General features: G+C 45.2%; 1 protein-coding gene across 1 annotated transcript in view; it reads left to right on the top strand.

The window, feature by feature from the left end:
• Nucleotides 1-12740, top strand: part of gpc4 (glypican 4) — a 68576-nt gene extending 55836 nt beyond the window's left edge. The window contains exons 3-9 of the mRNA XM_084332377.1: nt 3933-4330; nt 5415-5580; nt 9269-9399; nt 9516-9662; nt 10302-10426; nt 12132-12304; nt 12389-12740. Of these exons, the coding sequence (XP_084188503.1) occupies nt 3933-4330; nt 5415-5580; nt 9269-9399; nt 9516-9662; nt 10302-10426; nt 12132-12304; nt 12389-12624 (1376 nt within the window). The 3' untranslated portion in view covers nt 12625-12740. The remainder of the gene's footprint in view (nt 1-3932; nt 4331-5414; nt 5581-9268; nt 9400-9515; nt 9663-10301; nt 10427-12131; nt 12305-12388) is intronic.
• The last annotated feature ends 275 nt before the right edge of the window (nt 12741-13015 follow it).

The following is a 13015-nucleotide window of genomic DNA, read 5'->3' as shown; positions in this document are numbered from 1 at the left end:
AAGAAGGAAGGGGAGGGGCGGTTGTGGGTGGAGAGTGGTGGTCAGTGTGATGGATTGGCCCCAACATCAGCGTTGGTAGTTCAGAGCACTTCTGGAACATGTGGAATCGCTGAGGAGAGGAAAGGAAAGAGGGACGCTCACTCACGAGGCATGAGGAATCCTACATCCCCTACCCTGCTTTACATCTCTCTCTCTCTCTCTCTCTCTCTCTCCTCTCTCTCTCTCTCTCTCTCTCTCTCTCTCTCTCTCTCTCTCTCTCTCTCTCTCTCTCTCTCTTCCCCCCCCCCCCCCCCTCTGTCTGTCTCTCTCTCTCTCCCACCCCCCCCCCCCCCCCCCCCCACCCCCCCCCCCCCCCTCTGTCTCTCACTTTCTCCCACGTAACCTTTCACCCACATTTTCTCAGACCATTGGCCGGGCGACAGGCACGTTTTTTTTATGTTAAAACTCCAGAGGGAGTGCTGGGCTCGGCGGCCTGTTGGCAGACGGCTGTATGTCATAAACCGTTTTTAATGACAATGCAAGATGCCTGTGTAATGCTGGTACTTCAACCTCCCCACCCCTCCCTCCCCCTCCACACGCACGCACACACACACACACACACACACACACACACACACACACACACACACACACACACACTGCTTTAAAAATAAAATGAGAAATCCTGGAAAGGAGCTTTGTGTTTGTGTTGTATTTTTTCTGGTTGGTGTAGTGTGGATGTGGTGCAGTGGCTCATTAGGGAAGCCTGCTTATATAGGAGGTGGTCTGTCCTTTCACCTACCATGTCCTCCTTTCTCTGACTTTAAACTTGTGGCTACTACATTCCAAAGGGGGGTGGTGGGGGGGGGGGGGGGCAGGAGAGCTCCTTTGTTTTAATCTCTGTCAATGGATCGTGGAACTGGGTAGTGGGTACCCTCTCCTCTGTCTTTGTGTGTGTGTGTGTGTGTGTTGGGGAGGGGAGGGGGGTAGATGGAAGGCCTGCAATGTTTCCGGTATCCTTGGCGACACAGTGGGGATTTGGAGTTAAAAAAGCCCTCAACTTAACCCGCCCCAAGCGAGCCTCGGCCCCTCCCCCACCTCGTCTTCTCTATTTAGTGTGTCAGTCTGAAGTGGAAGTGACAGCGCTACTTGTGACTTGTGTGTGGATGTCGTGCATGCATGGTGCATGCGCACGGATGTGTATGTGTCCCGGTGGCGTTTAGTGACTCCCTCAGAGAGAGAGAGAGGGAGAGAGAGGGAGAGAGAATGGGAACTTTACATTTCAAAGCCCGGCAGAGAAACTGCAGTGGAACACAAGTTTTGTGTGTGGGGGGGGGGAAGAAGCTGATGAGTGAAAGGGGTTTGTGTGTGTGTGTGCGTGTGTGTGTGTGTGTTTGTGTGTGTGTGTGTACACTCTGTGGAATTCTCATTTTGTTCAGATTAAGAAGGTGGGGGTGAGGTGGTGGGGTGTTCGTGGGAGAGGGGCTGGATTATTTGGGGGTGTGGGGAGGTGTGGGGGTGGGAGGGGTGATGGACATTCCTCAGGATGAAGTAGGTCATTGTTCCCTGTCTCCACTGAAGAGAGCTCTCTGAAGGAGCTGATGAAGTGAAAGCAGTCGAGGGAGAGAGACGTGGGGCTGGAGGGGGGGGGGGGGGGGGGTACAGGTCCCTATTCGGGAGGGGGGGGGGGGCTGCATTATTCAGTAATCCTATTGAAAATGCTTCTGAAGGACAGTCCAAGAGAAGCAGGGTGAAAGGAAAGTGAATGGAATGTGACAACAGAAAAATGCCATTGATGGTGGTCAGTTTGAAGCGGCTTGATGTGGAGAGACGTTTCAGTTGAATGGCAAGTCTGCCGGGATGACGCTTCGCGTACTCGCTCTGCCTGAAAGAGATGCTCCACTCCACCTTTCACCCGCCGCCGCTTACTCCTCGCTCTCATCCTCCTCTGCCTCCTCTTCCGACCGAGTGTCTTCCCGTCTTGCATTCCTTCCCATGTTTTTTCCCCTGTCAACATTTTATGGCTTATGCTGTTATGCTGAGATACTCAAGACATGGCCAGGAAACGGCAGGTTAAATGGAATAAACATCAATCTGTTTAGATCATAACATGACAAACTATTATTGGAAGCTGTTTTGGCAGCTTGAGTATAGATTTACAAAGCTAAAGTTTTGGTGTAGAGCCCAGACACCTGTTCCTAACATACTGCGATATCACTTTGGAAAGTATCTCGACGTGATCAGAACGATATGGCAGAGTGATGGGGACCAACCAGTTTTTATGAATGATATCGCAGAGATGAGGCATGGGGACCAACCAGTTTTTATGAATGATATCGCAGAGATGAGGGATGGGGACCAACCAGTTTTTATGAATGATATCGCAGAGATGAGGGATGGGGATCAACCACTTTTTATGGGCCATCCGCCATTCTGTATTTTTTCTTCCTTTCTTCTTGAAAATGAGTGAGCACCGAGCAGGCAACCTGAATCTTATTTAGCAACAACCTGGAGACGTTTATTCCCATGTGTCATATTCATTATGTCAGCTAATCATGTAATTCATAATTACAACTGCACTATTCTCTGATTTGCACATCAATCAAAATCTAATTAATATAAATCAAGTTGTCCACCAATAGCCACAGTTTGGAGGCGAGATACACAGCGAAATGTGCCAGAAATGGAACCAGCGTGGATGATTTTAGAAGCTACGACGACGCATGGTCTGTTCGCTGTCGCACACTGTCAATCTGGAGCTCCATGGGAAACGCTGAAGGCTATTTATTATGTTGCACCGTATTGTCATTTGCTTCCTGGCATCGCTGGGTGTTATGAATATGGGTGTCAATCTGCCTAATGTGACACAATATAGTCATAGACATAATGCAAACAAAACAAAGAAAACCTTTTGTAAATCTTTTTTTTTTGTATCCACTTTTTCTCCCATTTTCTATTTTTCTCCTATCCCAATTTTCGTATCATCCAATTCAACCCCCCCCCGTCTTTGAACGCTGTTTCTTGCCTCCCACAAGCTGGCTGCAATGTGGACTATTAAAGTCATACATAGCACGAGTCCCCTCCGATACTCGAGGTAACAGCAGTCGCATCTTTCCACCTGCGCGGCTCGATCTTTCAGTGTCAGGGGTCTGGGCTTTGGAGGGGCCCCGCCCCCGTCGCTTCCTGATTCTACTGCGCAGGCGCACCAACCGACCTGTAGGAGTCGCTGTCCACAACGCCCGATCCCCACCCATCAGTTTCCCTCCCCCTAATACTGCCAATGTGTATTAGTGCGGACGATCAGCTAAACTGAAAGCAATGTGGAGCGCTGGGCTCGAACAGGGAGGCGAACCTGTTCGAGCCCAGTTCCAGTATTCGTGGTGAGCGCCTTGCCCACTGCACCACATAGCCGCCCCACCTTTTGTAAATCTTAACGGTTAATTTGGTTGGAGGATTATACAATGGCTATGTTTTGCAATTATATTGTCATATATGCACATTATTACGATATCTAAGTGTGTATTTGAATAACCCGACACAATATATTCTGTGTTCATGCGTTTTAAATGAATGTCAAACTATGTTATGAATGTCTGAGCTCATCCCTTTTTTGTGTGTAGCCTAGAGTTTTGTAATGGAACACTTGTATAGTTTTGGATTATACTTCGTTTCAAACAAGCAAAATGAAAAGGTTTTGTATTTGGTTTAAGGTTAGATAAAATCAGGCCCCTGCCTTGTGTTCCTGAACACGTTCCAAGCAATGTTCTGCCGTAGTACTGAGTAAGAGGACGGATCACATTTCCTCTGCATCACGTCTTCAAAATGAGCCCATTCTCCGTGGAAGCAACTCTGGAATCCTACCAATGTAGAATAGTTTAGTCTTGATATTTGAAGGTTGTTTGTATTTACATTGATCTAACCAAACCCCCTCCCATCCGCTCTTCTCCCATCAGAGTTCTTCCGCGAGCTGCTGGACAACGCCGAGCGGTCCCTGAACAGCATGTTCGTGCGAACGTACGGCATGATGTACGTGCAGAACGCCGAGCTCTTCAAGGACTTCTTCACGTCGCTGAAGCGCTACTACGTGTCGGGCAGCGCCACCGTCAACCTGGACTCCATGCTGTCGGACTTCTGGGCCGACCTGCTGGAGAGGATGTTCCGGCTGGTGAACGTGCAGTATGAGTTCAGCGACGCCTACATGGAGTGCGTCAGCCGCTACACGGAGCAGCTGCAGCCCTTCGGCGACGTGCCGCGCAAGCTCCGCCTCCAGCTGACCAGGGCGTTCGTGGCGGCGCGCACCTTCACCCGTGGCCTGGCGCTCATGCCGGAGGTGGTCAATAAAGTGTCTACGGTGAGTGACGAGGGCCTAAAGAGACGGTTTGCCTTGGTTGAGGAAGCGATCTGTGATGCGACCTTTCATTGTGTTTACTTCTGGATAGACAAACGCCATACGTGTTTTGTTTAATGCATTAGGGGTGTAAAGATGCACACATTTTCACATTCAATACCGATTTGGATTTTGAAACATTACACTAATAGCTCTGCTCTAGCCATACCACTGGTTAAACTGACTAGGTCAAAACCTAGTATGTGGCTAGACCGCGCCAACCATCGTAACTTCAGTGACGTCGTTGGTGACCTGATCCAGTGGCCCGATCGTGTAACTTCATCACTCGGATCACTCAGTGACAGACATTCGCAGTTGTAGTAAGCAAGTATGTAGAGTTTATTTAGTATTGCAACTGCTGCGTGCAAGGTCACAAAGTGCTTGATTTCATATAGATCCAGCCGAACAACGTATGTAGTATTCAAAACTAATGCTGTTGCTGGCGATCAGAGCATCAAAAAACTACCCGCCCCTGTACTAAATAAACGTACCTAAAGGACAGTTGAGTGCTGCTTATTTCTGTAGCTTAGGTAAGACTTGTGCTCGCATCCTCTTTCATTTACAATGCCCAAACTTTTTGACATTGAGGGCCAAGGGCCAAAATGTAACATGCGTGGTGGACCGTGGGCCAAATAATGCGACTGGACATTGATAAATGTAACTAGTAAATAACAGCATCTTAGGTCAAATATCAGTATGTTTGTACCTTGTTATGGTCAGGTTAGTTTAAAATTCACCCTCGAATATAGTTAAACGTCAACAAAATAGACCAAATGGAATTACCTTATCATTCTCTGGTGCCCCTCGGAGGGCCCTGTTTTATGAGATGGGACAGTGATGGGAGACCGAGGGGTGGGAGCTGGTGTTGGACACGGGACTGGAACCCAGCATGTTGCTGCTGCTGCTACAGACCTTGGCTCACTCAGCCTCCAGGAGGGAAACTCACATCCTCCTCCAGTTGCTGCTCCTCCTCTTCCTCCTCCTCCCCCAGCTGCTGCTGAGTGATAACTGACTGCTGTTCCTCCTCCTCTTCCTCCTCCTCCCCCAGGTCAGTGCATCTCCCAGCTGTGTGCGAGCAGCCATGAAGATGCTGTACTGTCCCTACTGCTCCGGCCAGGTGGCCCTGAAGCCCTGCCAGAACTATTGTCTCAACGTGATGCGTGGTTGCCTGGCCAACCAGGCTGACCTGGACACGGAATGGAACAACTTCCTTGGTAAGAGAGCAAAGTCTTTAGGAAAGAATAACTCAATAAAACGTATGGTACACTTGGACCAGGATTCTGTTTAAATGAAGCAAATGTTTAAGAACTCTGGTCCCTGTCAGCCCTGCAGTGGTTGTTTACTTCTGCATCGCGGTGACCAAACCCTCGTAATATTCACCTTATTCACTTCGCCAATGTCGCCCCAGAGATCAGTGATCTATCAGCGGAAGGGAGAGTAGGATTACTGATGAATTAATCGTTTACGGCACGCAGAAATACAGCTCTCAAATCAATATCTTGTTGGGATCAATTCACTTTTCAAATTCAAAACTTAAAAACAGAAATAGCTGTTTACTTGTTTGTGATTGAACATTTGTTCTTATTAACTTGCAAATATGAGGGATAAAACATTTTCCTTCTGTTTAAAATAGTATTTTCTTTTATATGCTTTATTCATCTCCGTGAGGAAATTCATCCTCTGCATTTGACCCGTCCTAACTATTTAGATGCAGTAGGCAGCCACACAGTGCGGCGCTCGGGGGCCAACTCCAGTTGTAATGCCAGTACCTTGGTTAAGGGCAACGGCAGTATATACCTCGCAACATGCATGTCTTTTAGTGTGGAAGTGTACCCAGAGGAAACCCAGAACCTTCTTGCTGTGAGGCAACAGTACTAACCACTGCGCCCTCTGTTTGAATTTGAAAGAAAATCCACTTCTTGAATAGGTTGTTTGCAGATGACGTCAACATCACTCCATTGCCGTGGTGCGAACTGCAGATGGTGGTCAGGCAGTGATCACAGCACTGCAACACACACACACACGCACACGCACACACACACAGGTAATTAAATGGTGGAGGTAATTAAACAAACATTATAATAAATCTAGCTTAATTTACTTTAAAGCATTAAACAGCGGTGGCCTAAAGGTTAGAGAAGCAGGCTTGTGACCGGAAGGTCGCCGGTTAGATCCCCCTGACGGGAAGGAATCATCGGAGCGGAGAAGTGAATGAATAACTCTCTCTCGTCCCTCAATATCCACTGCTGAAGTGCCCTTAAGCAAGGCACTCCCCCCCCCCCCCCCCCAATTGCTCCAATGGCTGCTACTCATTGCCAAACAGTGTCAGACTGTGGTCGTAATGGGCAGTTCCTAGGTGTGAATGTGTGGAATTGTGAATATGAAGCAGGGCGTTGCTGAAAAAGAGCATTCATGCTCAGCGAACTTACCCTGGGTAAATAAAGGCAAGAAATATATTTTTTTTATAGGTATCCAAATGGACCCTTTTCATAGTTCTGTGTGGTGGCAATGAGCCAAAACGCAACGTTAGTGTGAAGCCAAGTCCATTTCTCATCCAGCCCCAAAAATGATAGGCCAGTGAGTGATGGTTAGCAAACGTTAAGCCTAAAATGCAATTCCTGCTCACTTTCAAACCAAACTGACCAGAGAGGAACCTTCCCTGGTCTTTAGTGGCATTTCACTGGAGCTTTGAGAGTGGTTAACCTAGAAACTAAACTAAACTACAATAACTTAACGTTGAGAGTGGTTAACCTAAAAACTAAACTACCATAACTTGACGTTGAGAGTGGTTAACCTAGAAACTAAACGACCATAACTTAACGTTGAGTGGTTAACCTAGAAACTAAACTACCATAACTTAACATTGAGAGTGGTTAACCTAGAAACTAAACTACCATAACTTAACGTTGAGAGTGGTTAACCTAGTAAACTAAACTAAACAACCATAACTTAACATTAAGTAAACAACCATAACTTAACGTTAAGTAAACAACCATAACTTAATGTTGAGAGTCGTTAACCTAATAACGTTAAGTAAACAACCATAACTTAACGTTAAGTAAACAACCATAAATTAACATTAAGTAAACAACCATAAATTAACGTTAAGTAAACAACCATAACTTAACGCTGAGAGTGGTTAACCTAATAACATTAGGTAAACAACCATAAATTAACTTTAAGTAAACAACCATAATTTAACATTGAGAGTGGTTGACCTAATAACGTTAAGTAAACAACCATAACTTAACGTTAAGTAAACAACCATTACTTAACGTTGAGAGTGGTTAACCTAATAACGTTAAGTAACCAACCATTACTTAACGCTGAGAGTGGTTAACCTAATAACGTTAAGCAACCAACCATTACTTAACCTTGAGAGTGGTTAACCTAATAACGTTAAGTAACCAACCATTACTCTACGTTGAGAGTGGTTAACCTAATAACGTTAAGTAACCAACCATTACTTAACGTTGAGAGTGGTTAACCTAATAACGTTAAGTAACCAACCATTACTTAACACTGAGAGTGGTTAACCTAATAACGTTAAGTAACCAACCATTACTTAACGTTGAGAGTGCTTAACCTAATAACGTTAAGTAACCAACCATTACTTAAAGCTGAGTGGTTAACCTAATAACGTTAAGTAACCAACCATTACTTAGCGCTGAGAGTGGTTAACCTAATAACGTTAAGTAACCAACCATTACTTAGCGCTGAGAGTGGTTAACCTAATAACGTTAAGTAATCAACCATTACTTAACGCTGAGTGGTTAACCTAATAACGTTAAGTAACCAACCATTACTTAGCGCTGAGAGTGGTTAACCTAATAATGTTAAGTAAACAACCATAACTTAACATTAAGTAAACAACCATTACTTAGCGCTGAGAGTGGTTCACCTAATAACGTTAAGTAAACAACCATCATTTTACGTTGACATGTGCCACTGCGTTGCATGTTACCAGGTTTATCTACACAACACTCACAGTAATGATATTGTAATGTCATCTAAACTTCCTGACACTTCACTTCCTGACCGTCATCTGAATTCTGCACGTCATTGGAATCATTTGACTGCAAACAAGCTATTTGTTGATTTTTTAAAAAGTGAATTGACCCTTTTTGACCAGTAAAAAGCCAGTGCCCAAACCAAACGTAACACTGACCTCAAGAATCTTATGAATCTCCTATATCCATCCATGCGTTTGTTGTTGTTGAAACATACACTTCTTATCCTACATTCAGCTTTAACTACATTTCTGCTGGATGAAGACTGTTTCCTGTTTCTTGGCCTGTTTTGTGCCAATAATTAAGCCATGTATTTTTTCTGAGTTTACTGTAAGCTCCAGTGATCTCACACAATTTATCAGATAAAAGAGGCCTCCATAGGCATGTTGGGAAGATGTTCTGGAGTCTTGGAAGTATATGAAAGTGAAAATAAAATTTCCAGAGTTTTAAAGACTGTCGTCACAGTACAAGGCACTGATTTGTACTAAATGTTATCCTGAGGATTTTGAAAGTCTGGGTAATTTGAAGAGTAACATTGCCTATACATCTAGAGGATTGTGTTGCAGACTTACTTGTGCATAATTCAGTATGAAACTATGATGTTTTACTTGTCAAAATTTAACCGTTACTTCTAACACAGCTTAAACATCATTGTATCATGTCATGTGTGTGTGCATGTGTCCGTGGGTGGAGGGGTCCAGTAATATTTAGGTGGTATATACAGTGTATCCAGCTTTCTGGCTGTTGTGTGCTTCCCTCTAGTGGTAGTAATATATAACGCCAAGAGATGACTGAGAAGGCCACTATAAAAAGTGTTTATATTTGCATTAAACCAGTAACTAACATGTGGTTGTGTGTGTTGGTAATTATGTGAACTGTGTTTGGCTTTCAGATGCCATGCTGAGTCTCGCTGAGAGGCTGGAGGGCCCCTTTAACTTTGAGTCCGTCATGGACCCCATCGACGTCAAGATCTCTGAGGCGATCATGAACATGCAGGAGAACAGCATGCAAGTTTCACAGAAGGTCAGTATCTTTTTAGAGAGAGGGAGATAGTGTGAGAGTGAGTATGAGAGAGATGGAGAAAGAGAAAGTAACAGATTGCATGTGGGTCTTACTGCTGTTCTGTACTTTCCTACCAGGTGTTCCAGGGATGTGGGCAGCCTAAGCCAAGCGTGGCCTTCCGTTCCCGTCGCTCTGTCAAGGAAACAGGCTTTACTGGTCGTTTCCGTCCCTACAGTCCTGACGCCAGGCCTACGACAGCTGCAGGAACCAGCTTGGATAGACTGGTAAGGTGTCATAATCCACAATGCATCAAGTAGACCTGAGTGATACGGCCAAACTGTCTTTTGTAGAACAGTATTTCAACTCATTCCCAAAGTCCGCACACACCGTTTTCTCCAGGTTCTCGGAGTAGCACATTCATCTTGAATTGAATACTTGACCAAACTGGTATTCTTGCTTCTTCACTTTATGTGGAAATAATTCACAATTATTAATGAATTTAATTATTTCTACATGAAGTGAAGAAGCAAGAATACCAGTGTGCTCGAATATTCCTTTCAATGTATAACAGTATTTGACAATATTTTCTTTTCCAGTATATTACACTGTGCGGTGTGACCTTTTGTAATAATTAATCTGTCGTGGTGCGACTTTCAGAACATTTTCCATCATTACATTTCCATCAATAATGTTTGATAATACTGCAGCGAATGTAAATGTTTTATTTATTTTATTATTTCGTTTATTTGATTTAAAAATATAAAATTTTATATTTATAAAATAAATTATTGCAGACCTATACTGTACACCTCTTTAAAGCGGCCGTGTGCCTCCTACCCCTAAATAGCAACGGTCACTTCCTCCATTTTTTTAACGGTAGTGAGTGATGGAGGCTGACTCTTCTCTTTCCTTTTCCCACCCAGACGACGGACGTGAAGAAGAAGCTGAAGCATGCAAAGAAGTTCTGGTCCACTCTGCCGGACACCGTCTGTGCCGGGGAGAGGATCACACCTGGAGACGACTGCTGGAACGGAACCGCCAAGAGCAGGTAGGGCTGCAGAGTCGCGGAACAATCTGCTCGATGGAATAAAAGCCTAGTTCTGCCATTGAGTGTTCTTAACCCTTTCACTACCACACTACAGAAGGTTAACCCTTTCACTACAACACTACAGAAGGTTCACTTTTCACTACCACACCACACAGTTAACCGTCTGTAGTGTGGTAGCGAAAGGGTTAACCTTCTGTAGTGTGGTTCTGAAAGGGTTAACCCTTTGTTGTGTGGCAGTGAAACGGGTAACCTTCTGTAGTGTCTCAGTGAAAGGGTTTTGGTAGTGTGGTAGTAAAAGGGTTAAAAGAAATGTCTGTTTGACAAAGTGCAGTAGAAACCGAGTGGGAGCTCGGCCAGAGGGTCACTATATGTATTGTGATTTAATTTATAATAAAAACACAAGATACTTGTGCCCTAATGAAAAGGATAAGCTCTCAATGAAGAAACCCACTCCCATTGCCGAAAGAAAGTCCGACATGCCTATAAATACTTAATCATATGCCCAAACAGCACTGCAAACATACCTGTGTCCTGTTGTGTGAGCGCCGGGTATTGACAATGTCGATGCCACATATCCTCCACACGACCCCTAATGGTAAATGGACTGCATTTATATAGCGTTTTTATCCAAATCGCTTCACATTCATCCATTCACTCACACATTTACACACCACAGCGGAAGCAACCATGCAAGGCGCCAACCTGCTCATCTGTATCTTGCTCAAAGACACTTCGACACGCTTCAACCTTTTCAGCATGGGACCCAACTTAATCGGTCACATTAAAACATACTTTCCGCGTGGAGACCCATTTCACACTTACCTAGGCTAGACCCATTTCACACTTACCTAGGTTAGACCCATTTCAAACTTACCTAGGTTAGACCCATTTCAAACTTACCTAGGCTAGACCCATTTCAAACTTACCTAGGTTAGACCCATTTCAAACTTACCTAGGCTAGACCCATTTCAAACTTACCTAGGTTAGACCCATTTCAAACTTACCTAGGCTAGACCCATTTCACACTTAACTAGGTTAGACCCATTTCAAGCTTACCTAGGCTAGACCCATTTCAAACTTACCTAGGCTAGACCCATTTCACACTTACCTAGGCTAGACCCATTTCACACTTACCTAGGTTAGACCCATTTCAAACTTACCTAGGCTAGACCCATTTCAAACTTACCTAGGCTAGACCCATTTCAAACTTACCTAGGCTAGACCCATTTCAAACTTACCTAGGCTAGACCCATTTCACACTTAACTAGGTTAGACCCATTTCAAACTTACCTAGGCTAGACCCATTTCACACTTACCTAGGTTAGACCCATTTCAAACTTACCTAGGCCAGACCCATTTCAAACTTACCTAGGCTAGACCCATTTCAAACTTACCTAGGTTAGACCCGTGGTTAGCACTGTTGCCTCACAGCAAGAAGGTTCTGGGTTCAAATCCCAGCAGGGGTTTGACCAGCAGAGGGCGAGAGTTTGTGTGGGTTTCCTCTGGTACTCCGGTTTCCTCCCACACCTACAACGTTGTCCTTGATCAAGGTGCTGGCATTACAACTGGAGTTGGTACTTGGGCACTGCACTATGTGTGGCTGCCCACTGTTCTTAAATACTTTGGATGGTTCAAATGCAGAGAACAAATGTCCCCAAAGCGATTAATAAAGGTTCAACTAACTAACTAACTTATTTCACTATAGGTACGAGTCTGTCGTCACTGGCAACGGATTAGCCAATCAGGTGTCGAACCCCGACGTGGACGTGGACATCACGAAGCCAGACATCGTGATTCGCAGTCAGATTGCCGCATTGAAGGAAATGACGAGCTGGCTCAAGGCGGCCCACAGTGGCAACGACATCTCCATCGATAACGGTGAGGACCGTAGACTTAGGACTCCTTCACTCCCGTCATGTCCCTCCTGCGGATGTCTTGACTCCCCTTGTGTCTCCGTTTCAGACGAGGACGCCAGCGGAGGAGAGGAGAGCGGCAGCGGCTGCGACTCCGACTCCCCGTCCTGCGAGACGGACCGGGACATCTACTTCTCCACTCCGCCGAACCCTGCCAAGCCCCGCGTCATCCCGGTGGTGCACAGGCCTCCGGCGTCGACCGACGGAGCCCGCGTGTCACAGGGCAGCGCAGTGCTGGCGCTCTGCGGGCTTGCCCTGGCCCTCCTCGCCCCACACCTGAGATAAAACTGCTGAGGCAGGGGAAGGGAGAGAGTGAGGAATACAGGTTGGAGAGAAGGGGAAAACTGTCAGAGAGACTTTAAAAAAGACTGCCTTCAGGACCTTGGTCTGTCCGCCATTGGGGGGGGGGGGGGGGGGGGGGGACTCTTTTGAGTTATTAATATTACAATAACTTTTTTTTAAGGACATCAGTGTACAGCGTTAGGAGTTTCTTCCAAAATATTCACATTTATTTTCCCTTACATTTTTTCGGATAAACTTTCACTCCTCGTGATTCCTCTCATGACGTCACAAACAGCGTTGGATTTCTTCTTTTTTTTTTACCATTTCTAATCCCACAGTTAAAATTTGTGTTGCTTTTTCTAAATGGTTGTCGAAATAGCTGAATAGGAAGCAA

The sequence above is a fragment of the Notolepis coatsorum genome (assembly GCF_963971535.1).
Source record: "Notolepis coatsorum genome assembly, chromosome: 16".
NCBI classification, from domain to species: domain Eukaryota; kingdom Metazoa; phylum Chordata; class Actinopteri; order Aulopiformes; family Paralepididae; genus Notolepis; species Notolepis coatsorum.
This window is presented reverse-complemented; position numbering and strand designations above follow the sequence as displayed.